At 36.4% G+C, this 27,608-nt stretch overlaps 1 protein-coding gene across 1 annotated transcript in view; it reads right to left on the bottom strand.

Annotated features, from left to right (window-relative positions):
• Positions 1-27,608, bottom strand: part of LOC105536274 (teneurin-1-like) — a gene marked incomplete at its 3' end in the record, with an annotated part of 316,443 nt that overhangs the window by 40,020 nt on the left and 248,815 nt on the right. The window contains exon 5 of the mRNA XM_011975605.1: positions 2,194-2,432. Within this exon, the coding sequence (XP_011830995.1) occupies positions 2,194-2,432 (239 nt within the window). The remainder of the gene's footprint in view (positions 1-2,193; positions 2,433-27,608) is intronic.

Genomic DNA, 27,608 nt, shown 5'->3' with positions numbered 1-27,608 from the left:
TTGATAGCTATCCTTAAGGATTGTTGTGAGAATTAAATGAGCTAATACAAGTAAAGAGCTTAGCATAATTCATTTTTTTCAACAAACTTTTACTGAAAGGTCTTATATGTACCAGGCACTATTCTTGGTGCTGAGATACAGCCACGAACAAAATTGTTAATTCTGGAAACTAGTGAATTTTAATCGTGAATAATAATTATTATGGTAACAATGGTAATAGTAATGATAATATTTAACATTTATAGGCTACTTACTATATTTCAGGCACTACTCCATGTGCTTTACTTATATTAACTCATTTAATTCTTATAACAATCCTATGCTATAGGTACGATTTTAAGCCTATTTTACAGATGAGGAAATGGAGACCTGAAAAGGTTGTCCAAGGAAACATGCCTAATAAGTGGCAGAGGTCTGTAAAATCCGTGTTAATAACTATTGAACTATACTATCTTGTTTCCATGCCAAGTTGATAGGCCATTGTTTATTCTATTAAAAAAGACAGTCCTTGAAATAACTGAAATGTTCCATTTTTACTGATGAAATGAATAAATATATAACTAAGTTAAACAAGTTTCAGAATATATAATAAAAATTTGATATGGGAGTGGCCATAATAATAAATTTAAATAGAAAATTAGTATTAAACATGGTAGAAACCTAAATAAAGGGATTGCTATTACTTGAACTTTTTTATACCAAGGGTTAGGGCTTGTATCTAAAACATTACCTCTCAATATAGTAAAAGTTAATAGAAAATAACCCATAAAAAAAGTTTAAGCATAATTGAGCGAGACCATTTTAAAGGGACTCTAATGTATTTAAACTTTTTATATTATTCCTTATTTTGAATGATATATTAAAATCATGTTTAAGTTGTAGGACTTTCTCATCCTTTGCCTCCATCCCTTCAGCAGTATTTCTCATTAAGGGTCACTACAAACCAAATAAACACACATGTTGGGTTATCCTGAAATGTCTGAGATAAAAGGCACAGTTTTGATATTATAGGATAATATCGTCCATGTTAAATAGAAGCATTGTTCAAATATATTCAGCTTATGTGATGAAAATATAAAAGAGAGAATCATGAACATCAGCACAGGCTATGATCCTATACTTTTAACAACATCAGTGACCTCCCTACAAAATATAGCCATTTATTTGCTTACCATCCACTGGTCTATGATGTCTACACAATCTCATTATGTGAACTTTTAGATTATTCTCATTTTAGATAAATAGGAATCAACAAAATGTACTTTATTACTTATCAGAAAGTCTAAGTCTCTTTTTATCTTCCACTCAGAATCATATTCATTGTGTCTTAGTGGGTAGATATGCTTCAATTAGGTAACTGGGGTAAACCTGAAAATAATTTACTAGGAATATACCTGGATAGAATTTGTTTTCTACAATGATGTTCTATTCATTCTAGGAATAGTGCTGCCACAAAATGTACACATTTCTTAAGTCAGCTTACATTTTAGACTGCAGAACCACTCAAGAAAGTAAATTAATATTCAGTCACAATAAAATGCCATCCAGAAAAATCAATACAATTTGCTACCAAATGAGGGTGACTTTAATCAGGGTGTCTCAAGAACAACAACATTTTTCCTAAAAGTGGAAAGAGCACCTTATAACTGCTCTCTGCTTTACTTTTCAAGACATAGTAATCACACAATTTTGCAGTCATTTACCTAGTGAAATAAGAATACATTTTTTGGTCACAGTGTAAAAATCTGAATCTTGGGAAGAAATTATGTACTGAATTTTCTGATAGCTTCCAAATAACTGGGGCTTTAATGAAATTGCTACCTGAAAATTCCGTAGCAGTATTATTGTTTAACTATAATTTAAGGAGCTATTGTAGATTGGTACTTATGACTTCTAATGGGAAAACCATAACAACCTTTTAATTGTAGGGAAAATGGTTAACTACAGTAATTGCAATCAATAAGACTGTGTTAGTAGTATAAATATTTCTTCTCAAAGAGCATTCCTTACTCTCCTCAGCAGTATTTAAGGTTAGAAAGAAAAAAAAAGAAGAAGAAAATCAATTTGTTATAATACTAAGCCTAGGTCCAAATTTGTACATTCCAGAATAGAGAGAAAAATCCCCCATTCCCACCACAAGCAAAACAAGACTTTGATTAAGAAGAAAACTGAGGCATGACAAAAAGGACTTACCAATCACATAGGCTAGTAACAAGGCCAAAGTCACTGTGATTGCAGTGGCGCTCAATGCTGTGCACTTCCAGTTGCAGCACCTGTAAGGTTTGTTAAAGGTAAAGGCAGGTCGGGAAAAGGTGCTTCGAGGAAGAGGCCTGGGAGGGGGCGAGTACACGGTATTGGATGTCAGAGGGTAGTTCTGACTGGCTGCACTGAAGATCGCAGAGGAACCAGATCCATGTTTGAACAGGAAATGCCTGTGAAAGGGAAACACAAGTTTGAGCTATAAAAACCAAAGCCAGTTGCTACAAGTTACAAAAACACAAACTCCATTAATTTCAAACAATCATGCTATAGCTGAGCTCAAGGGAACTGGATGGGGCTCAGCAACATTTTCATATACCTAAGAGGTAATTCTAAATTGCCCTTGTTATTCTCTTTCTTTTCTTTGTCTTTTTTGTTTTGTTTTGTTTTTAAATCTAGACCTTTAAGAAACAGGCCTTGTGTTCCCCAATTTGCTGGCTAGTGAGTGCTAACATTCCACATGTGGTGTTACACACTACACCCTTCCCTTTCATTAAATATGATCATCAAGAGTTGATTCAAAACCAGAGATGTATCATTAGGCATTTTGATCATTAGTATGGCCTAGACACCAGTGTTTGAGATTATCCTCACTACTAAACTTTAGAGACTAGCTTCACAGTCATATTTTCATTCAACATCTTATAAAAATTATCAAATATACAGCCAAGTTGAAAGAATTTTATAATAAACAACCATATACTCACTAACTAGATTCCACAGATAGCATTTGACTGAACTCACTTTGTCACATACTTATTCATTTCTCCATTCTTCTCTCCATCTGTCAGTTTTTAGTTTTGTTTTGTTTTTGTTTTTGTTTGTTTGGTTGGTTTTGTTTTGAGATGGAATCTTGCTCCGTCACCAGGATGGAGTGCAGTGGCATGATCTCAGCTCACTGCAACCTCTGCCTCCCAGGTTCAAGCTATTCTCCTGCCTCAGCCTCCCGAGTAGCTGGGACTACAGTGCATGCCACCATGCCCAGCTACTTTTTGTATTTTTAGTAGAGATGGGGTTTCACCATGTTGGCCAGGATGGTCTCGATCTCTTGACCTAGTGATCTGCCCGCTTAGCCTCCCAAAGTGCCAGGATTACAGGCGTGAGCCGCTGCACCTGGCCAGTTTTTAGTTTTTAAGCATTTTGAAATATGTTGCATACATCAGTATACTTCCCTTCATATATTTTAACTCACATTAGCTAGTTTGATATTTTTACAAATTTTAATGTAAAATTTATGCACAGTAAAATGTGCAGTTTTATGTGCACATTTGCTGAGATTTGATAAATGCTGTCACCTATGTAACCCAAACCCCTATCAAGATGTATAACATTCCCATCAAGCCAAGAAGTTCTCTTCTGTCCTTTCTAGGTAAATCCCTATTTCTATCCCCAGAGAAACCACTATTCTGCATTTTTTTCCCACCAGACATTTGTTTTGCCTCTTGTAGAACTTCATGCAAACAGAGTCATGCTACTGTCATGTTTGAATTACTAAAGAAAGATCGTTGAGTATTCATGACTATTGTAATATGGGCATTTTGTAAACAGTAGTAATGTATTCACATGGAAGGAGTTGCCAAAAACAAACAAATAAATAAATAAAATTGCATATACTTCTTTTATACTTGTACAACAAATAAATAAAAGTACTTTTATACTTGCTGAGTGCCAAGTGTTGTGCTGAACACTCATTAGTATCTCATTTGCTCTTTACTCATATGATATAGTGTATAATATTATCCTCATTGTGCCTTTACAGAAATGGAGACCAAAACAGGTTAAACAACTTGCCCAAATTCACCTAGCAAGTGAAGGACAGAGCTAGAATCAGAATCTACGTCACTGGGGTTCCAATGTCCTTAATCTTTTTTTTTTTTCTTTTTTTGAGATGAAGCCTTGCTCTGTCACCCAGGCTGTAGTGCAGTGGCGCAATCTCACTGCACTCCAGCCTGTGACTTCCAGATATCACTGCACTCCAGCCTGTAACTCCAGCTCACTGTAACTTCCACCTCCCAGGTTCAAGTGATTCTCCTGTATCAGCCTTCCAAGTAGCTGAGACCACAGGCACCTGCCGCCCTGCCTGGCTAATTTTTTGTATTTTAGTAGAGACGGGGTTTCACCATGTTGCCCAGGCTGGTCTTGAACTCCTAAGCTCAGGCAATCTGCCTGCTTCAGCCTCCTAAAGTGCTAGGATTATAGGCATGAGCCACTGTGCCCGGCCAATCATTTTTCATAAACTTTTTTCTTTTCTTTTTTTATCTTTAATTGACATATATAACAATTGTACATATTTAAGGGGGTACATATGAGACAAGAATAATATAGGGTGGTTTCAGGAGAATAAAAAAATTCCAGGCAGCAGTTTCACATGATTAGAGGCTATGGGCTATTAACACCCTGGAAAACAGGATTTGGACCAAGCTGGCTAAGACTGACTGGACCCAACATGGTGCGGGATTTGACCTAGGTTTCACCTCGGACTTCATTATATCCTCATTAACATACTAAATCACGCAACCCACCAGCACCATGACAGTTCCAGAAATACCCATGTTTGGTGTAAAAATGGGTAGCACCACAGTTCCGATAAATCTTCACCTTTTTACAGGAATTTTCATGAATATTCTACCCCTTGAATAAACAAACCCAAAAAGGTAGCAGCCCCAAACCCCTTTGTGGGTGATTCTCTCTTGAGTACACTTATACTCCCTTTTCTTGAGTGTGTACTCCTCCCTTTGCAATAAATGTCCATACTTTCACTATTTTCCAATTTGTCCTTGAGTTCTTTCTTGCAACAGTGTCAAGAGCCTGGACACCAGCTGTGGTCAAGATCCCACCAGCATTTGGGGACTTCCCCCAGCCTACCAGCATCACATAGTGTTGTTTCAATACATATACACGTAGAGGGAGCAGATCAGGATAATTAACATATTCATCATCTTGACCAAAGTCTTTAATCTTAAGCAGTCCACCGTACTACCTGGGGCAGTAAAATACACTGCTAAATAAAACACATTCGAGTGCTACATTTTAATGTACAACAAAAAATTTCACTAAGCATAAAGCCAATATCACCTTGTACATGTAACGTATGCAGAAATGCATAAATTACTAACATCATTTTAAGACTGACTTCTAGCTTCCATATTTAAAGAACAAAAGCATATGTATTTAAAGGGATAAAAAAACGACCCTACATGAATGTTAATGGAAAATACCCACAATAGAGAATTTTGCTTCAGTATCGTGAGGTTAAAATTTTTTTAAAGGACTGGGTTGCTGAGGGGAGTACAGATTCACAGGTCTTTCTGCAGGACAATTTGGGATTATGTATCAAATGACTTTTAAAATGCCTATTCTTTGATGCAATAATTATGGCTATAGAAATTTTTCCTTAGGAAATGATGTATATGACAATGCATATAAGAAGCCATTCATTGCAGTGTTATTTATAATAGCAAAAAATAAACATTTAAATCCCCAGTAATTGCTATTTCATTAAGTAAATTATTTTATAAACAAATAATATAATACTATACAACCATTACAAATTGTGTGGCAAATGACTGTCTATTCACTGGGAGAAGTGTTTACAGATATTACCAAGCAAAAAAAGGAAGGCTTCAAAAGAGTATGGGCAACATTATTCAATTTTTAAAGGAAAAAAAGTACAAATGTTCACAGGAAAATAATAATTTGTGTTACCTTTGTATGGTAGGGGTATTTTCTGAACTTTTCTGTCTTGAGCTTGTATTGATTTTGTAACTAAGATAAAAAAAAGATTCATGAGTATTAGGGAGTCAAAAACACTTACAGGATAACACCAACCACAGGAATAGTTGGTTCCATTTAAGTTAACATGAGTGCCTAGAAGGGCTGGGCTCCAAGTTGGGCACTTTATCTCCATTATTTTGATCCTTATATGTTTGTGAAGTTGATACTATTATCCTAATCTTCTAGATGACTGAAATGAGACCCAAAGAGCTTTAGTAGGAGTAGAGTGGTGATAATAGTAATTATTATAATAATGTTAGTAAGAGATAACATTTGAGTGATTATTTTTGACAGGCATTGCTCTAAATACTTCACAGAGTATTATATTATTTAATCTTCACAACAACTTTATTACAGTCAATATCTCTATTTTACAGAAGAGATGATCAAAGTACAGAGAGGTTACATCACTTTTCCATGGCCCCACAGCTACTAATTGATTAAACTGAGTTTCAAACCCAGGCAGTCTGGCTGCAGAGCCACTGCTCTTAAACAATACACTATGGCATAGTGTATTGTTTGTGATGGGAATACAGGCCTGTTGAGGCCTAGAATACGTATGCTTTGTGTTGAATTTGGCATGAGGATGATGTTTAATTGAGCCACACTATTACGTTCCTTTTTTTGACTAATAACAAGAATGTGAGAATGATGGCTACAGAATCACAGAGTTGGAAGGGACCCTCAGAAATCATCTAGTAGCCCATCCCTCTCATTTTGACGTTAGGGAAACTGAGGCCAAGAGAATGAAACTTTCTTACTTAAAAATAACATAGCTAGCTAATGGCATGAATGAAACTGGAATCAGGGGCTTCCAAAATAGTGTATTTACATTGCCCCATGCTACTTGACAACCACAGTCTTCACTAGATTAGCATCAGGTTTTAATCATCTGGGTTAACTGACCTGGGCCCAACAAATACTATCTGTTCAAACTACATAATACACATCTATTCTTCTGTATGTCAAATGTTCTTCTAGTAAATTTTAAAGACTGCCTTAACTCTTTTGGATGAATGGGTAAGCATTACAAAGAAACTACCCTTTAGTTGATGAGAACCTAAAAAAGGCACCTAATTTATCCCCAGAATGAAGAAACAATATAAAAATAATAATAAGATTACGTATATTTTAATGAATAAGTGACTCTTAGTTGTACTCTTTTCATTTGATTGTACTGTTACTTTAAGGCTTTTAAATAAATAACCTCCTCCGCACCATAAAAAGATGAATTTCTTTTTTAATGTCTGCTTAACTCTCCCAGACTGTTTTATCCCCTTTGACCATTTCATTTACTAGTGAGCAAGAAGTATAGCACTATATAGGCAGCGTAGTGATATAACCTCCCTACCTCCCCACTCCTGCCCTGTGGTTACTTTGGAGGTGACAAAACGTCATATTACGGATTCGATATAGCAACACTCTGATGTGGTCCTATGGGATAAAGGAGAAACCCAGCAGGATGAGGCTCCTTAGTGTTTGGAGATAAAATCTTCAATCTTTTGCATATTTATGAAGGAGAATAATTGGATTTTTGAGACAATGTAAGTGTTCCAATATGTTGGATATTGATTTGGTTTGGTATAATATTAAGAGGTAGAAGGAAGGAAAAAAAAAGGCAGAGAATTGTTGGCTATTATGACGGCAATTACAAGCAATAATCAATATCCCTAAGCCCTGTAATTTCATACTGATGTACACCAAAGGATTTCCAAATGCAGTTTCATAAGTAAAATATTACAGCATAATGAATAAATTCAACAGTTGCAGCAGAACAACATTTAAACTAATTTTTATTTGAGTGGAATCCAAATCACGGTTCTCAGCGAGGGTAGATAATAAAATGAGTTCATGTACTAAGGTTCTTGTTTTCTTATTAACAAGCTCAGATTAAGATTCTATGCTGAAAGTTATCTATACTTTGTTGTGCACCATGAAAAACAGCAATGCAAATGATGTGTTTTGTCATAGGCTTTGCAGTTCATTGTTGGAAAGTCAAACTAGTGCCTAAATGTGTTTTCATAGTCCCTGAAAGAAGCAGGAGCATAAAGACAAATGCTCAGTGCTAGATGTTAGCTATGTGCTCATAAAATCAGATCATCTGTGTAAGCACATTGCTTTTCCCTGGGGACCTGGGGATATACTAAAATGTTGCTATCAATTTCATACAATTGGATTTTTTTCCACAGAGCAAATGATAAAAATGCAGTTCAACAGTTTATGTGTAAGTAGTACTCTTCTTTACATCTGTTTTAATATTCAAGTTCAAATTTAAAAAGGAAAGGCAAGATATTACCAAAAGGAAATGGGCATATAAAGAAATTGAAAAAAAAAACCTTCGAGAATGATGAGACCCAGTGGTGGTAAATGGGAATATAATAAATGCCCCTGTACAGATTTTAAAATCATCTATAAAAAAGGGGAAAATGTGGTCTCTATTTTTAAACCCCTCATACTACATAATTCTGAGGGTATCTGCTAGCACTAAATAATGTGATGTAATGTGGCACTTAAAATTCTATAGGAAATAGAAATCTACGACTTTCTAATACCAGATGTATAAATAACCAATGATTTTTTTCTTTTACATCTTGTAAACATTCTTATGAGACACATATCTAAACCTATATTCCCTTGGCTATAAGCATTTGACTCACTTTTGTACCCAGAAGAAGGAATTCAACTTGCTTCCGGTAAAAGCTGAGATTGGGTTTTTAAAAACAAGAAGACTACAAGTTAATAGGACCAAACCATATTTAGATAGCATAGTAGAATTTAGGTATTTATTTTTTTTTAAAAAAAATTATAAAATGAATTTTTATTGTGATAAAAAGCATATGGCATAAAATTTAGCATGTTAATTTTCTTTTAGTGTATAGTTCAGTAATGTTAAGTATTATTGACATGGTTATACAATAGATCTCTGGAACTTTTACACCTTGGAAATCTGAAACACTATATCCCCATTAAACAATTATTCTTTCCATTCTCTTCCAAGCAACCACCATTCTGCTATTTGTTTCTATGATTTTGACTACTTTACATACTTCATATAAGGGGAATCATACAGTATTTGTGTTTTTGTGATTTACTTCACTTAACATAATGTTCTCTAAGTTCATCCATATTGTAGCATTTGACAGGATTTCCCTCATTTTTAAGGCCAAATAATACTCTTTTATATGTATGTATCATATTTTGTTTATCTATTCATCCACTGATGGACACTTAGGTTGCTTCCACCTGTTGGCTATTGTGAATAGTGCTTCTGTAAACATAGAAGGTGTACAAATATCTCTTTGAGATCTGCTTTCATTTCTTTTGGATAAATACCTAGAAGTAGGACTGCTGGATCATACAGTAGTTCTATTTTTACTTTTCGGAGGAACTTCCATACTGTTTTCCATAGTGGTTTCTACTTTACAGTGCCACCAACCATGTACAAGGGTTCCAATTTCTCCATTTCTTCACCAAAACTTGTAATTTTCTTCTTCTTCTTTTTTTAATAGTAACGATTCTAATGGGTGTGAGGTGATATCTCATTGTGGTTTTGATTTGCATGTCTTTGATGAATAGGGATTTTGAACACCTTTTTTTTTTTTTTTTCCTGGAGACAGAGTTTTGTTCTGTCACCCAGACTGGAGTGCAGTGGTACAATCTCGGCTCACTGCAACCTCCGCCTCCCGGGTTCAAGTGATTCTCCTGCTTCAGACTCCTGAGTACCTGGGACTACAGACACCCGCCACCATGCCCAGTTAATTTTTGTATTTTTAGTAGAGATGGGGTTTCACCATGTTGGCCAGGGTGGTCTTGAACTCCTGACCTCAAGTGATCTGCCCACCTCGGCCTCCCAAAGTGTTGGGATTACAGGCATGAGACACCATACCCACCCTTGAACATCTTTTCATATGCTTTTTGGCATTTGTATATCACCTTTGTATAAATGGCTATTCATACATATTTATTCTCATGCCTCCAAAAAACACAAGTAAATGCCATGCTGGGTCAGCTGCATTTTCTTCTCTAACAAGAATACTTAGTGCTGTTTTGTGGAAAAGAGTCATTACTGGCAAAGATATCAACCTCAGCATCTCTACTAACAACTATATAAAGGAGAATTTCATTTTATTTGTCCTGTAATTCTTTCTTCCAAATACTAAGCCACCTCAGTCCATATATTGCCTCTAAACCTCGGATGCCAAGTTTTGATAAAAAGTCTATGCTCCACCCACATCATTCATAATTTTAAGAGTTTTTAAATGAATTTCTGGATACCTAAGCTTTAATTTTCCTAGGCTTAAGTCTTCGTTCTATAATATATTCTCAAATAGAAATACTCTCTAGATTGCTACTCTCGTGATTTTGCAAATTGGGTAGTGAATAGGTAATGGGTGAGATTTCTTTCTTTGTTTTTTTTTTTTTTTTTGAGATGGAGTTTCGCTCTTGTTGCCCAGGCTGGAGTGTAATGGCATGATCTCAGCTCACTGCAACCTCCGCCTCCCAGGTTCAAGCAATTCTCCTACCTCAGCCTCCCGAGTAGCTGGGATTACAGGCATGTGGCACCATGCCCGGCTAATTTTGTATTTGTGGTGGAGATGGGGTTTCTCCATGTTGGTCAGGCTGTTCTCGAACTCCCAACCTCAGGTGATCTGCCTGCCTCGGCCTCCCAAAGTGCTGGGATTACAGGTGTGAGTCACCATGCCTGGCCGGGAGATCCTTTTTAAACCTTTCGGTGGGTATCATCCCTTCTCCTCTTTTATTCAGAAGCAATATCTGCCCTATCTGGTCAACTGTCTCTGGATTGCATATTCCTTGAGGACAGGCAACAGTCTTAATTTCTAGGTACATTGTCTCTTACTTCGGAGGAACTCGATGAATACACATTGATTTGTATGATGCCTTTGCTTCTTCTAAAAGGGTCTTGAATCACTATGCATAAGAAACAAAGGTTGGGTAGTCTAAGGTAAGTGTTCTATTTGTGGGCAAATATTTCTTGGTTTGTTGAATGTAAAAACAACTATATGTGCTCATTTCATTTTCACATAATCTAAAATAAATAAATAAAAGAAATAGTTGATTCACATTTCATGTCTTCTTGTGAGATGTTTTGGTAATGAAAGAATTACTATTAATAAATATACCAATAATTTAAAGATAATTGCTGTTAATGACAATGGCAACATCATTGTCCATTTACTGAACATCTATTATGTGCCAGATACTCTGCTAAAGCACTTTATGTCCTTTTTCTCTCTCACTGAATCCTCACCATAATCCTATAAGGTAGATGATATTATCTGCATTTCATAGGTGAGGAGGCTGAGCATCAGATAATAGGATTAGATAAATTTCATCAGGTTACACAATTGGTAAAAGAGAGTTGGGAATCAACTTCAGTTTTGTTGATTGCTAGAATGTAAGCTACATGAAAGTAGAAATGCCTATCTTATTTATTACTGTATCTTCAGCACTTAAAATGGTGCATAATAAACAGCAGGCACTCAATAATATTTTAAAATCCATGCCTGAATAATAAAACCCATTTACTTAACAACTGCATACATTAGCCTACGATATCACTCATAATATTAATCATTAAGGTAATATGATCTTCTTAATTCACATGATCATCTGATATTTCTCTTCTCAAAGATGAATACATATAAACTTCATATTTCACTGAATATGTTCTTATGGAATTTGTTTTCAACTCTTAAAATTACAGCAACAATCAAATGATATCAGGAGGATACATACTTATCATCGTTGTGAAAGTGAGGTAATTGTCATGGCTCCCTGTTTCGAATGTGGGAGACATCAGAAAAGTTTCATGAAGTACTGTACTTGACTTTCCCATGTCAATTAATATAAACATAAATATAAATTAAATATAATTAAATATAAATTCAACATTCTATAACAGGATGTTTAGAGATAAATTGAAACTAGGAGTAAGGGCATAGATACATAAATGATATAGAAAGAATATACTATGTATTTTACAATGTTTGACCAAGTTGCTTTAGTTGACCTCAAAACTAATTAAAATAAATAATTAATGCTTCTCTTCATAATAATGCCCTTTCAAGTCACCCATTCATTCTCCTTCTCCAAGTTAGATCCATGTTCTGTTAACCCAACTTTAATTTAAAATTTGATATTAAAAAACTCTATATCAGTTGAAGGGTAAATATCAAATTAATATTTTCTATTAATGCAAATGTTCCTGTATTAAAAGGCTCAGGTCAATGTATAAAAATTATTTACTAAGATAAGTAAGCTTATTATATTTTCATTCTATATTTAATACTAATTTAGGTTTTGAGATAATGGTGTGGAAGCTATAATCCTTTCAAACTACAAAATAATGTGGAAAGCTATTGGTAGGTGAGGTTATCAATCCTCTTACAATTTTATACATTTTTCCTATGGAGGGATAATGGAATGCCACCCTATAGTTTTCAGTATTTCATTCCCTAACAGAGACTAATCAAAATGGGAACAAACAGGTGACCCAGGAAATATTTGTGACTATACATTTAAAAGTAAATCAGACTCTAAATTTCCTAGGACTTAAAAAAAAAAAAAAAAAACCTTCATTTTGTAAAGAAACTCAATTACATTTACCTTTGCTGAAAGTCAGTTCCCAATTTTACTCAACAGAGAAACTGATGATTTTATAAAATTGATCTTCACCGGTTACTTGGATTATTATTGTTATTTTTTTCTTTATACAGGAGGGGGTAGTGGGCAGAGTATTATACACTTTTATTACCTCTTTTTTTCATCTTCTCCCTTCCTCCCTCCCTCCCTCTCTCTCTCTCTCTCTCTCTCTCTTCTTTCTTTCTTTCTTTGACGGAGTTTCGCTCTTGTTGCCCAGGCTGGAGTGCAATGGCACGATCTCAGCTCACCGCAACCTCCACCTCCCAGGTTCAAGTGATTCTCCTGCCTCAGACTCCCGTTCATCTTCATTTTCTATAGACATGTATTTTTCTGGTTTATTTTAGGAGCCAGTTGACATGGTATACTTTTCTGTATCATTTATTTTTATTGAGTTATAATGTACATCAATAAGGACATCTTATATAAAAAAAGTTTCAAATTAATTACAAAGGAGTACAAGAAGGACAGAGCCTAAGAGTTTCTCACTAAACACTTCGGGTTGAAAATCTAGATCATCATGCTAATGCAACTTTTGAAGGATCTTGATCAACATTTGGCTTTTATCCACTTTTATTTCTTTGAAAGACTCATTCATACATGTACGTTAAAGGTAAGAATATTTTATAATGTCATAAAATAACATAAGAAATGCCATTGAAATCAGTCCCTTAACCTATCCAGCGTAACATTTTTCTTTTCTAAAGAATAAGCTGGCAAAACACATGACTGCCCTTTGAAATAGCCTCAAAATAAAATAGATAGCCAGAGGTACAGACTGCTTCTCACCAATATCCATGTTCTCTTCTCTTTCTGGGCACACAAATTGATTACATTTCCCAACCACCATTTCTGTTAGGTGTGGTCATGTGACTCAGTTCTGGCTAATGAAATGTAAAGTATGAGCAAAAGTGATGTTTGACACTTCAAGGCTTGACCCCTAAAACTACCCACCCATGATCCCCAATCTCCTTCCTCATCCACTGGCTAGAAAAAAGCAGACCCAAATATGGAAGGAGCCTAGTACAATTGTTACAGGTAGATAGGCATGAGTGGGGCAGGAGAGGGCTCTCCCTATCACCCACAATGTCAGTTGATGGTTCAGCAATTATTGCATTGCCTTTCAAAAAGTGACAAATTGGCAGTTGGTGCCAGGGAGAGGTCACATCCTGATAGTCCACACCTGTTAACATCAAAATGTTAATTGAATGTAGGCCCCAAGGAGAAGCAACTTCCTGGACATGCACATTAAGAGACAAAAATAGCGAAGTATGATCTAGGTACACGCCACTGGAAAAGGGAAGAAAGTCTCAGATGGGCATGTGTATAACTCCCTAAACACACTGTGTGTGCTCAATTCCAAATGGTAAGGAACACACTAAGTATGCGGGAAGCCCACCATAAGGGTAGAATCATGGGAAACAGATGAGCCTATAAAGCCCTAGGATCAAAGTTAAACACACCTTTTTTTGCTCTCTTTTCTCCCTTGGACCTTCAGGTGCCCCCTTGAGTCTCCTCCAAGCGAATTTTCCTTTCTTTCCCGTTCTGAAGATTTTAAAAATAAACTTCCACTCCTGATCTGAAACTTGCCTCAGTCTCTTTTTCTACTTTATGCCCGTCAGTTGAATTATTTATTCTGAGGAGGCAGGGACTGAAGTTGCTACGGACCCATATGGATATGCTGCTGGTCAGGGTAACTCAGATCTCTTCCACTGGTAACACATTCATTCCATGGAATATTATGCAGTCAGAAAATCCAAACAATTGGTAACCACATAAGCATATTAGATACATAGATCATTGTCTCTCAGTACAGAGACCTAGAAGGGGCATCCATGATCCCCCTATGCCCACTCCCCACTGTCTGCAGTCATAGTTAATTGGACCAGAATTGGATAACCAAACTTAGAGGCAATTGTATTCTCTCTTTCTCGCTCAGAAATCTAGACACAGACACACAACTGGGGAAGCCAAGATGCAAGGTCATGTTGAGCCAGAGCTAGGTTACAATATCATAGGGGAACAGAGAAAGAAATCCCATCTAGAGTGAAGCTTGGGAATGGAGCATATCTCTAGAGAGAAGCAGAGATGAGACATCATCTGGTCGCAGAAAGAAATAGAATGATGGAGAGAGTTTCATCTTTCATTAGGCCTAGCTATACTCACTGTGCTTTTCTTTCACTGTGAGATTACTCTGCACCTTAAAAAAACCTTTAAAAAATTTAATTTAGTTTTACAGGTTTTCTGCTCCCAGTAACTAGATAATTCTCTATGTTGAGCAAGAAACAGATTTCATGTATATAGTACAACCACAATTATGTGCTGTCCCCTCCCACACAAAACCAAAAGCAAAATACAACCCCAAATCCCCATTTCACAGACATCTGATCTAGAAGAAAACAAAAGGAAATCTTAATAGTAAGTATCTTTGGATGATGGAAGTTGTAGTTATTTTTTTGGTGATTATCCATGTCCTTTCTATTTTTGAAATGAAGGTGTACTACTTTTATAAGGTCCGTCATGACCTGGCCTCTGCAGGCCTGTCAGCCTCACTACTGCTATTGTCTCCAATGCCCCCTATACTTCTCGTCATCCTATGTTATGTGCATCTCCAGATGGGCCATTTTCTTTCAGATTTCTGCGTCTTTGTAAGCTTTTTGCAAAGAACAATATCAGAAGAGCTAAGAAATGCTCCCAAATAGTGCAGGTCTAAAGTAAGGCAGGAAACAGAGGATAAAAAGTGAACATAGGGAGAATGAAGAGTATAAGAGAAGAGAAAGGAATAGAGTAAGAAAGGAAATCTTACAGATAGATATGGCTATCTTTGCAAGGTTAGAGGATCATTTGTTAGTTGCTTCAGGGGTCATTCTGCCCTCCTTTGCTATAGGTTGTTTAGTTTTGATCTAAATAAATAGCCAGCAATGACACACTATTTTTCCATCTTTATGTATTACCAGAAAACAAGTCAATTAAGTATAGTACAAACTGGGTATATATTCAATGTGTCAAAAATATAATTCGCTTGCTTAAGACTCTCACATAGAAATGCAGGATATGACAAGTTAATTGGGGATAAAATTATATGACGAGTTGCCATTGTATTAAAAGTAAAGCAATGTGGAGAGGCTTACATTTAAATGGATGTAGTTTAATGGTTTCTATTCCAAACTATAAACTGGAGAATTGTCTAAACCTCTAAAAAAGGCCTTGGAAGAAAGGAATAGGAGGAGTGAAAGATGGGAAGGGAAAAAAGGAATTAAGAGTTTGAAGAGTGGTTTGAGTAAAAAGTGAGCCAGCAACAACAGATTTTGTCTTTCCAGTACCAGGACTAAGTTGGGAAACATCAATGGAAAAGAATGTTTCTCAAACTGGCTACAAAAAGAGTGTTCCTCAACAGTGGACCAACTGGTCCATGGGGAATATTTGGCAATGTCAGGAGACATTTTTGGTTATCACAACTTGGGGAAGGGTACTGCTAGCATCTAGTGGGTAGAGGTCAGATACGCTGCTAAACATCCTGACAGTCCACCTCCTCAAGACATATGTAACAAGAAATTATTCAGCCCAAAATATCAATAGTGGTGAAGTTGAGAATCATTTGTCTAAAACTCTTCATCCAATTGGAACGTGAAATTTTGAAGTATTCTACATCTCTAGAGGAGAAAATCTGTCACTCTGTAATAACTCCCAGAGGAAGATTTTCATGCCAGGCACTCCTGATCTTATCTTCCTCCCCAAGCTCACAGCTGTTCCTCCTTGACTCTCTAGTTGCACTTCGATTGGTCTATTATCCAAACAAATACCCTGAATCCTAGGGCCAGAGAGCATATACAACTTACTGATAATTGCCTCAAACATTTACCCTTGCTGACCAAACAAGGAAATCTTTGTAACAATAAAAAAAATTGCTTTTTAAACTGTACCCCTCATGAACCTGTCATGAGGCATAAATCCAAAACCCGAACTGATTAAAATATGCAGAATATATAATAATCATAGCGATTGAAACAACATTAACTCCTCTTAGGTTAGGCCACTTAAGAAACAGTCAAATTCAGCTTTGTGTTGTGCTCTAAAGCTTAGTAACTACACTTCCACTTGAGCACAGGAGAATTTGTGGAAAGCAGGCCTGCCTTCCACTAAAATGTTCTCTCCCTGGTTCCCTGCTGTGTGGATTTGAGAGTGCAAAGAAGAAACACATTGGTTCACTTTAATTATTCAGGGACAGCACAGAGAGATAAACAAGGTAAGGTCAACGTCGAGAATATAGGAATTTCATGCACTCCGCTGACCTCTAAATATGTCTTTGTACTTGGCAAATATAATATTAAACCTGGACTTATTTTCTCTATGCATCATTGTCTATCCTTAGAAAACAAATATCATCATGGATTCACAGGGTGCAGTATAGAAATGGCTAGTTGGAACTTAAACCTAAACCAGATTATATTTTTATCTTTCAATAGGAAACATAATATGAAGTTGTATTTATGTCATAGATGAGAATGACAACATGAAGGAAGATACTGAAATTGTACTGCAGCCTCACAGTATGATCCAAGGCAGAGTAGACTTCTATACAAGGTGTTGCATCTTGAATCTTGTCACTATAAAGGTGCAAACCGAAAAGAAAATTCCAAGGCCCCCAATCATCCAAATGGACCCCTCCTCTTGGCCAAGGGCATTCCAGAGTTAACCTGAAAATCTAATTCAGGCTATGATGGAAGATGGAGTCTAACATGCCTCGTTATATCCCTCCAGTGTTAACATCAACACAGACCTTAAGTCTGATAAGAAACATACAGTCTATTTTCTCTAAAGCAGGTGTCATCTGCATGATAAAACTTAAGTCTCCACACCCCTTATTGTAACCCAGACATAGTTTTCTACTAATAATTCTTTCAACTAATTGCGAGACATAAAATTTTAAAATCTACCTATGACCTGGAAGCTCCCCGCATTGAGTTGTCCCACCCCTCCAGATCAAACCAATGATGTAAATCATACATGTACTGATTGATGTATTAAGTCTCTCTAAAATGTGTAAAAGCAAGCTGTACCCCAACCACCTTGGGCACATGTTGTCAGGTCCTCCTAAGGCTGTGTCACCAGTGCATCCTTAACCTTGGCAAAATAGACTTCCTTAGTTGACTGAGATGTGTCTCAGATATTTTGGGTTCACAAAGGGTTTTGTCTTAAAAATGCATTTATTTAACAAAATTGTATCAAGTACCTATTACATAACAGGAAAAATGACTTCATAGACCAGTCTTGCACTGGCCTAACATTGCCTCCTTAACTATAGTTGCCTACCATCATCACTACCCCTTGACAGAAAGGGAAGTGTGGTGTCTTCTTCACTTCTTCTTGCCTATAGGAAATTCAGAAAGAATCATGATTGTTCAACTTAAATCTATCTCATTTGTTTGGGGACCTCACCTGGAATTAGTAAACTTGCAACTAATTAGAATCCAACTAACTGGAAAGCTCAATTAAGTAGGATTCTTTCAGTAGAGGAGCAAGAGACAAGAAGCAAGTCACAGAATGACAGAGACTGTAAAGCCAGAAAGGACCTCAAATATCATTTAGCTTCATTTCCTCATCTGACTATTGAGGAAAATGAGGTTGAGAAGAAGAAAGAGATATTAAGGTTACACAGCTATTTAATAGTGAAATTGGACTTGGCCTCAAGATTTCTAACTGTAAATCTAGTGCTTTTTCAAAAACTCACATGGGCCATTAAAAATTTGCAACAGATATCCTGGGACCACTAGATGTTTTGTTCACTCTACAACATCCTTTATACCTAGAACACTTTACAATAACCACTCATATTTAAATTGCAACTCTGATGTACTATAAGATTTTCAATTATAAAAGATTAAATTATGATCATTTGGGTTAAAATGGAAAGTAGACTCATATTTAAGAATGGCAATTTGTAAAAAGTTCTGTTTAACCTTAAGCTAACCACCAAATCCAATTAACCAGAATGCCCCAGTTTCCTGGGCATTTAAGATTTTAATATAAATAGAATAAAAACTAGATTATATCTCCAGGCAGGGAAACTTAACCGAACCATAAATATTCACTGAAAGACAAAAAGAGATGACTTGGAGTTCTTCATATACCAGAGATAAATTGTTATAGTGCAAACAGCATTGGATTGTTTGCATAGGACTTACATTCCAGCAGCAACTCTTGCTCCAAGAAATTTCAATAACACATTCTTGCTCCACGTGAATGTGTTATTAAAATTTCTCAAGACTCAGTTACTTTACCATTAAACTGGGCATAGTTTCTATTATGTCTACATTCCAGGGTTTACAGTTTGAAATGAGATAACTAGTGAAAATACTTTGGACAATAGCAAATTATGCATGCATACGTATATGTTCATACATGCCTATATGTGCGCACACACACATACATGCATACATATACAGTACATTATCAAATGGCTGAGCCTTTTGATTTTGACAGACAAGAAAAAGTATTTAGCTACAAGTGTATCTACTAAAACACAGCTACCCACATTACCATAAAATTACCTAAGTTAATGATACTATTCACTCTGGTAAATGGCAAAATTTGAAAGATTAGACTGTCATAGATAAAAACAATTATTTTAGTTGAAAGGTGAGAAAAATATCAGATTGTGACTATTTTATGCCAGAAGAAATTTAATTTACTTACGAAGCTAATATCATGTTGTACTTGATATTTTGATAGTTTGAATTGGAAATAGTCATGTTAGCATCTATGCTGTCAATGCAAGCTCTGTGCATATATATGTCACTATTAAGCATCTTCTTCAGTAACAACGGACTGCCTAGTGTTTTTTGTATGCCAGATAGAGATAAAAAGTACGAGTTATAATTATATCTTGGCCAGTAATAGGTGCTTGCCCTCGGAAATATGATGTATATTTGAGAACCAACTTTAGATAAGAGTGAGAGGATATAATATCACCTCTACTGTGAGAATACCAAAGGCAAACTTTTTATTTTATTTTAATCCTCATCCCAAAGGTGAGGGTTAATAAATCCCCAGCTCTATGTCTTTGCTGGGACTTGGCAACCTGGGAAGCCTGTACTGTTGTATGGGAGCATGTTGTTTTCTTCCAAATTATGTTATTATCCCTACATATTTCTGTATACTTTATCAGTAAGGCAACTTGATCTCTGACTGGGTCTGTTAGTTTCTTCTTGTCACTCACAGCACTATCCTGATGTCTAGTGTATACCTTCTCACTAAAGTAGTTTCCCTTGCATTTTGCCTTCCAATTCATATGAAAGTTTTGCCCTGATTCAGTCTGCTCTCAATCTACTGCCCCATTTCCAAACCCTACTTTACCTTTTTGTTTCCATTTTCTTAGCTCTTACCAATTCTTCAAATCCAATGTAGTATGTGGCTTCAACCTCACTACTGTAAAGAAATTGGTTGCTTAAAATTTATAATTGATAGAGTCAATGGTCTCTTCTCATCCACAGTTTATTTGATTCCTCTGTGATATTTGAAAATCATGATCACCACCTCCTGGAAATTTCCTCTTGTTTGTGGTCTTCCATGATTACTCCTCAATCACCTATGCTGGCCTCTTATCCTCTATGAATTCCTAATACATAAGTGTTGCAATGGTTTGGTATATGGCTTTCTTTTACTCTTGCATAAAACTCCATCCAGGTTTTTCAAAACTTACTATTATTACATTTACCTACGAAACTCTTAATTATCTACGTCCATCATGAGCTCTGGAAGCAGACATATCTGGTGTTTTGTCTTTTTTTTTTTTTGACAGAGTCTTACTCTTTCGTCAGGCTGGAGTGCAGCGGCATGATCTCAGCTCACTGCAACCTCTGCCTCCCGGGTTCCAGTGATTCTCCAGTCTCAGCCTCCCAAGTAGCTGGGAATACAGGCATGTGCCACCACACCCAGCTAATTTTTATATTTTTAGTAGAGACGGGGTTTCACCATATTGGCCAGGATGGTCTCCATCTCTTGACCTTGTGATCCACCCACATCAGTCTCCCAAAGTGCTGGGATTATAGGCGTGAGCCACCATGCCTGGCCATATCTGGGTTTTAACTGACTCCATTACACGTAACTGATGACCCTGTGGCACATTCAACATTTTTAAGCCTTAGTTTTAAGAACTCTAAGTTAAAATAAATGTGACAGTTACTTGGCAAAATTCTTGGCACATAGTAAGCATTCAGCAAGTAGTAGGAGAATAATTTTTTCTCTATTTATTCCTTTCCTTGGACTCAGATCCATATTTTCAACGTTTTTTTTTTATATTGAACATTTCAAACTAGATGGCTCACGTAGGTGTTCCAATATTTCCAAAATAATATGCACTGTCTGCTTCCATTAACTTCTGTTCCTGATTTCAAAAATATACTCCATCTATAGTTCTCTGTTCACTTACTCTGTCCATGCATTTTGTTGAATGATATGAGCCAAGCACTGAGGGATCAACATAAGAAAAGGCATAGTCCTTTACTTAAGTTTCAGTGAGGAACAAAGGCAAGTAAATAGAAGTTTTTGAGGGCAAATATACAATGAAATAAGGCATTGTGATAAACATATCGACAGAGTGTTATGAGATCATAGACAAGGAGTTTCTATATGAAAGTTGAAGTGGGGAGGTTGCTATAGTCTGAATGTTTGTGTCCCTCCAAAATTCATATTTTGGCCATGTGCGGTGGCTCATGCCTATAATTTCAGCATGCTGGGAGGCCAAGACAAGCAGATTGCTTGAGTACAGGAGTTCCAGACCAGCCTGAGAAACGTGGCAAAACCTCAGATCTACAGAAAATACAAACATTAGCTGAGCATGGTGGCATGCACCTGTGGTCCCAGCTACTCCGGAGGTTGAGGTGGGAGGATCCCTTGAGCCCGGGAGATTGAGGATGCAGTGGGTCATGATTGTGCCACTGCACTCCATCCTGGGTGGCAGAGCAAGATCCTGTCTCAGAAAAGAAATCATATGTTGAAATCTAATCCCCAATATGTTGACGTTAAAAAGTAGGGCTTTTGGTGGGGTGATTAGGCCATGAGAGTTCTGTCTTCATGAGTGGAATTAGTGTTCTTATAAAAGAGGCTTCAGGGAGCCTGTTGGCCCCTTCTGACGTACAAGGACAAAGCAATAACGTGCTGTATATGAAGAACAGGTGCTTACCAGACACCAAAATCTGCTGACACCTTAATCTTGGACTTCCCAGCCTCTAGAACTGACAGCAATCAATTTCTGTTGTTTATAAATTACCCAGTCTAAAACAGAGGTGATGGCAGACTAGGAAGACTCCTAAGAGGTATCTTTGACTCCTCGCCTCCTTCTCCCATACCCCATCTAGCCAGACCCCAAGTCTTGCAATATTATTAACCTCAAAAAAGATCAATGTTTTAGGGGAAAGGCTCTCTCCCCCTACTAGATTGTAAGCTCATTAAAGGCAAGGTTTTTATTTGTTTTTTTCTCTGTTGTAGCCCCAGCAACTAGAACAGTGTTTTGTTTAAGGTAGGCACTTAATAAGTATTCGTTAAAATGTGATGAAACTAAAATAAATTCATCATATTATTTACAATGAACTGTTTTTCATTTAAAGTGTTTGCATTATATACTGTCTTATACCCTCAGATATCACACCAAATTTTTTTTTTTAAACAAAATGGAGAAGCAGATGTTACTATTTATTTGCTTATCTGTTCACCAAAGGGGACAGTTCTTTTTGAGCTTTCTTGTTCTTTAAATAAAATGCTCAGTACCACACTTTCACAATTATTGCAGACACATTTCAAAGACTTCAAGATTTAACCAGATCTTACATTTTGCTTTTAAAGCTACAAACATTTTTGTGTTATGGAATTAATATAGAACCAGCTGGATTCTTCTAAAGGGAGATGTTCAATATAACATCTTTTTGATACACACACACACACATACACACACACACACGTGCAAATACACATGAACACCCAGATAGAAAATAAGAATAATTGATAGGAAATTTATTTCCTTTTGCTTTAAATATATTTCATGCTGTTAGTAAAATAGACAAGTATCTATCAACTTGACATGGTAATGGAAATATTTGTTATGATTCACTGGATAAGTAACTTTGTAGTAAATGAAGTTGTTAAGAACTTGTGTTCTCTCTTGTTCAAAACCATACATCTCTGTTTTAAATATAGTCTGGTATAGGGACGTGTATAAGTATATGGTGAGGGAGGGCAAAATGAATGGGTACAGAGATTTCACTAAAATTTAATTTTTGTTTGCTATGCTCATATATTACATCAATCAACTCATTTTTAAAAATTCCCTAAAACATATTTAGATTCACATTTGCATTGCTAAGTAAATCTTCTCCATATTAAAATCAGATTTCATCTCACCTATGGTGAAACTTTCTTTCCTTATAAAATGAAACAAATTATGTTTGCCTATGGTTTTATTTGGAAATGAAACTGAGAATAGTCAGTCAAAAAGCATGTTTAAAAATAATACTGCCATCAAAGTAACTAGAAACTGTATCACACTGATCTCCAAAGTATTATTCTTCACTGCCTAAGCACAATAGACTTATATTTTTACTCTCAACATATAAAATATATTTTAAGACTACAGCATTCTCTTTCATGTAAATTTAACACATTCCACATCCATCATGTGGTGTAGGCTGAAAAGCTTGGTTGAGCTTGGTTAAACAGGATTTATAGGTCATAGATTAGTTCTACAGCGTCTTTTCCTGTCTTAAAAAGAATCTTTAAATCTGTGGCTGAAGATAGATTTTTGCTAACCTCCATGCTGTTAAAGGATTAAAGCATGAGATACTGTTGGATCTAAGCACTGCATATGTACATTCTGAGATTTTTTTTTTCTCCAGTCATTATTGAAGGAAAAAAAATTATGTCTCTATTTTTCCATTGCAAATGTCCTAGAAAAAAACTACTTATAAATGTTAGGTAGATTTTAGCAGTGCTGTATAATAAAGACATATTACTGCTGCTGGAGAACTTACATTTATTGGTTAATATTTAAAGGATATTTTTCCATAAATAAATTACTGCAATCACCATTAATGAATATTTCCTCCAAATGATTATTTTTTTTTCCCAAGATAGACACTAGCTCTGCAAGTATAGTAACACATATTGGTCATACAAATTTCATTTCTGTTTCCATTCCTTGCCAAAATCTCCTTCACCAATGGCCCTGGCTCTTCTTTTGTAAAAATAACCCTGTAGACTCCATTTAATTGTCACATTGGCCTAAAGCCAGCAAGGGCAGTTAGCCTCATACCAAGCTACAGCCATCTGTCAGAATATGCTAAAAATCAATGAAGGTGGTTGTTACTTGCACTCTCCTGCCCCGGCATGATTCCTGCATACAATTCTGATTTGTCTTTGTGAACTGAAGTGGTCATGTTAATCCCAACTCCAGGTTTTCTCTAGTGTTGATAATCACAGCAAAACCTTTGAGTAAGATTCATTTCGGTAAATAGATCATGATTACTATCCATTATCATCATTCTGAAAAAATAATTACCATCTAAGATCAGGCCAAGCAAAATTAGTTATCTTGAACCAACACTCGGCCGAAAATTATCATGAGTAATAGAATATCAAGTAGACTCTGAGTTAGGAATTTGAATTGGGGGACAGCAAAGAGAGTAAACAATAGTAAACAAAAATGGCTGCAATTCCACTTAAAAGTGAACCTGGATGAAGAGGTTGAGAAGCAAAGGGAACTATTCCAGTGCTTTGCAGCAAGGGGGCTGTGTTTGAATTACTGACAGAAATAAGCACCTCTTCAATTAATTGGGTGTTAAAGATAGGTCAATCTACTTGCACATAATTTCATGGACAGAATGAAAAAACCATTCTATAGAAAAGAAGGAAAGCAGAAAATCATGATTGTGAGAAGCTAGAAAGGAATAAAGCCAGTGCCAGGGGATGGACATGGGAAGAGAAAGAGGGAAGGAAACTAAAATGAGGGTGCAAATTTCATGTGAGGTATGAAATAATACTTGTAACAGCCTTATAAAGTGAGTGCTATTAACCCATTTTTAAGTTCAAAAAACTGAAATTCAGAAAGGTTCAGTAATTTGCCTAAGCTCATACAGCTAATAAGGAGCAGAATGGGACTTTGAACCCAGTTCTATTGTTTTCTACAATCCAAACTCTTAACCAGTCTCACAGCATTTTATCAAGCAGGCACAGGACTGTGTCATCAAAGCCATATGATAGCTTTGGGATTGAGGCTCATGCCACAGGGAAGAAAAAGAGACTTTCTAAAAAAAAAAAAATCAAAGAATAAAAGGATCTGCAAACTCTAGTATATCTGAGGATGGCCTCTGGATAAGGAAGGATAATATGGAAGTTTAACAGCAGGAATTTTAGTATGAAATTTAGATTTTTGGCTCATAGCTTGAGAATGATAGGTTTTCTTTTTTTTTTTTCTTTTGAAAAATTTATTGCGATTTTGGAAATGTCTCTTCCTGATATTCTGTTGCATTAGTTGAGGGTGATAGAAATCTAATAAGGTACAAATGTGGAAAATAAGTGAAAATAACAAGTTCTAGATAGATTATAGGGTATTTATTCACAAATACTGAAGGTGACATTGAACAGAGTCTTATCATTCTGACACTAAATAATATTCTTCTCAATTGTCAAAATGAGGAATGATAGGTTTTCAATTCCAGAATGGTTATCTCTCATTAGTACTAGAAAGAACATGCTTGCTCACAGAGTAGCCAACCTGGTCAAGAGTATTTAAATGGCAAATGAAGGAAAAGGGAGAGAAATAATAAAAAGAATAGTGCCTAATATCACTTAGATAACTGGTGACTATGCACAACTTTGATTGTGATATGTTCTTCCCAGAACGCCCTTTCCTCCATTTTTCATGTAACATCACCTCATGATTTTAGAACAACATGATTTTTAGGCCATTTTCTCGGGGAAATTTTGACTTTTCCCCCTTCTACCTACCTCAACACTTCCTTAATCTCTACTATTCCTACTTTGGTTAGATCTACCCCCATCCAAGGGTTCTTACCTTGGGACTACTTAAATATAACAAAACACTTGTGATGGTACTGTTATTTATTTACCTTTGCTTCCCCTACTACAGAAAGTCAGTAATGCATAGTGGTTGAATATGAAGATGCTAGACCTACAGCCTGGGTTCAAAGCCTGACCTGGATCTGCCATGTCCTACCTACGGGATTTTACAAAGTTCCTTAATCTCTCTGTACCTCAGTTGCCTCATCTCTCAGTTGAGGATGGCAATACTAAATAGTACGTATCACATAGGTACTAGCATACGAGTTAAAGAAGTTGATTCATAAGGGATTAGAATACTGCTTGGCATATAGTAATGCTGTATATTTAGCTATCGTTATTGTTACTAGTACTAAACCATAAATTTCTGGAATACAGGGATTCTCATTCCTCATAGAAGATGCAGTGCACCAGGAATAATTAGTAAATGCTTGCTGAATGCCTCGCTGTGCAGGACACACTCAGTAATCCATAGACTGGGAAGTATATGTGAATACTGGATGTTTTTACAGCAGATTAAAGCTAATGTGTCTCTCTGAATTGTAGTAACTCTGAATTCGTCTACTTGCCAGCAGGTCTGTGCCAGTCTAGTATACTGAATTGAAAATGTAATCTTTATTGCACACTTTCTATGTGCCTGGCTCTGAGTAGACATTTTTGTATATTATCTCATTCAGTTCTGAAAACAGCCCCATGAGGTAGGGTCTGCCATTTTTGACACAAAACAAACAGGGAAATTCAGGTCTATGGAAGTTATGTAATGTGTCTAAGTTCACAATGACATAAGTAGTTTAGTCCAGGGATGTTGGAGTACATATGCTTGCACACATCACCCAGCCTCTCCATCTTTGGCAATGTGCCCATCTTTCCAGGTTGCAAAAAACACTCTGCCCCCAAAATATAATCTAGACGTTGGGAATTCCGAGAAGGAGGCTTGGAGAAGGAGATAGCAAGGCTGACGTCTGAGTAGGGGAGGGCTCAGGGCAGGACCAAATCCTCAATGTACTGGGTAGAAAGGGCACTGCTTTTCTGAATAACAGAAGGTAGGCAGCAATGCACAAGGTGTTCTGAAGATTGATCACAGCGCAGTCTTAAAAAGCCTCACAGGTATGTATCGTCAAAATGTGGGAGAGGGGGGATGGTTCCGATGATTTGGAACATGGTGGTGAAAGAGTATATTCTATTTATTTATTTATTTATTTATTTATGTAGAGACGGAATCTCCCTCTGTTGCCCAGGCTGGAGTGCAGTGGCACAATCTTGGCTCACTGCCACCTCTGCACCGTCTCCCCACTACCTCCCCGCCATTTCAAGCAATTCTCCTGCCTCAGCCTCCTGAGTAGCTGGGATTACAGGTACCTGCCACCACACCCGGCTAATTTTTGTATTTTTAGTAGAGATGGGGTTTCACCATGTTGGCCAGGCTGGTCTGGAACTCCTGACCTCAGGTGATTCACCCGCTTCAGCTTCCCAAAGTGTTGGGATTACAGGCATGAGCCACCGGGCCAGGCCAAGTATATTCTATTTAAAAGCATGCTAAGAAAGGCAGTGGAATGATGTTGTATGTGTTTACTTTGAGGAAATCATGAATGGAAGGGTAGAAATACCTTTAATTAGACAAAGATAGAAATAGGGACAAAAAGTAAAATAATCTCTTGTGTGAAGATTATTGCTATTACTATTACTAATATTTATGGAGTGCCCATTATGTTCATGGCTGCTCTAAGCACATTGCAATTATGAACTCATTTAATGCTCACAATGGCCTATCAGCTAAGTTTTACCATTATCCTTACTTTACAGATGAGAAAACTGAGACATGGTGATGATAAGTGATATGCCCA

This window comes from Mandrillus leucophaeus, unplaced genomic scaffold (genome assembly GCF_000951045.1).
Source record: "Mandrillus leucophaeus isolate KB7577 unplaced genomic scaffold, Mleu.le_1.0 Scaffold1576, whole genome shotgun sequence".
In the NCBI taxonomy this organism is placed as follows: Eukaryota; Metazoa; Chordata; class Mammalia; order Primates; family Cercopithecidae; genus Mandrillus; species Mandrillus leucophaeus.
The sequence above is the reverse complement of the archived record's forward strand: the minus strand, read 5'-3'. Positions and strand labels throughout refer to the sequence as shown.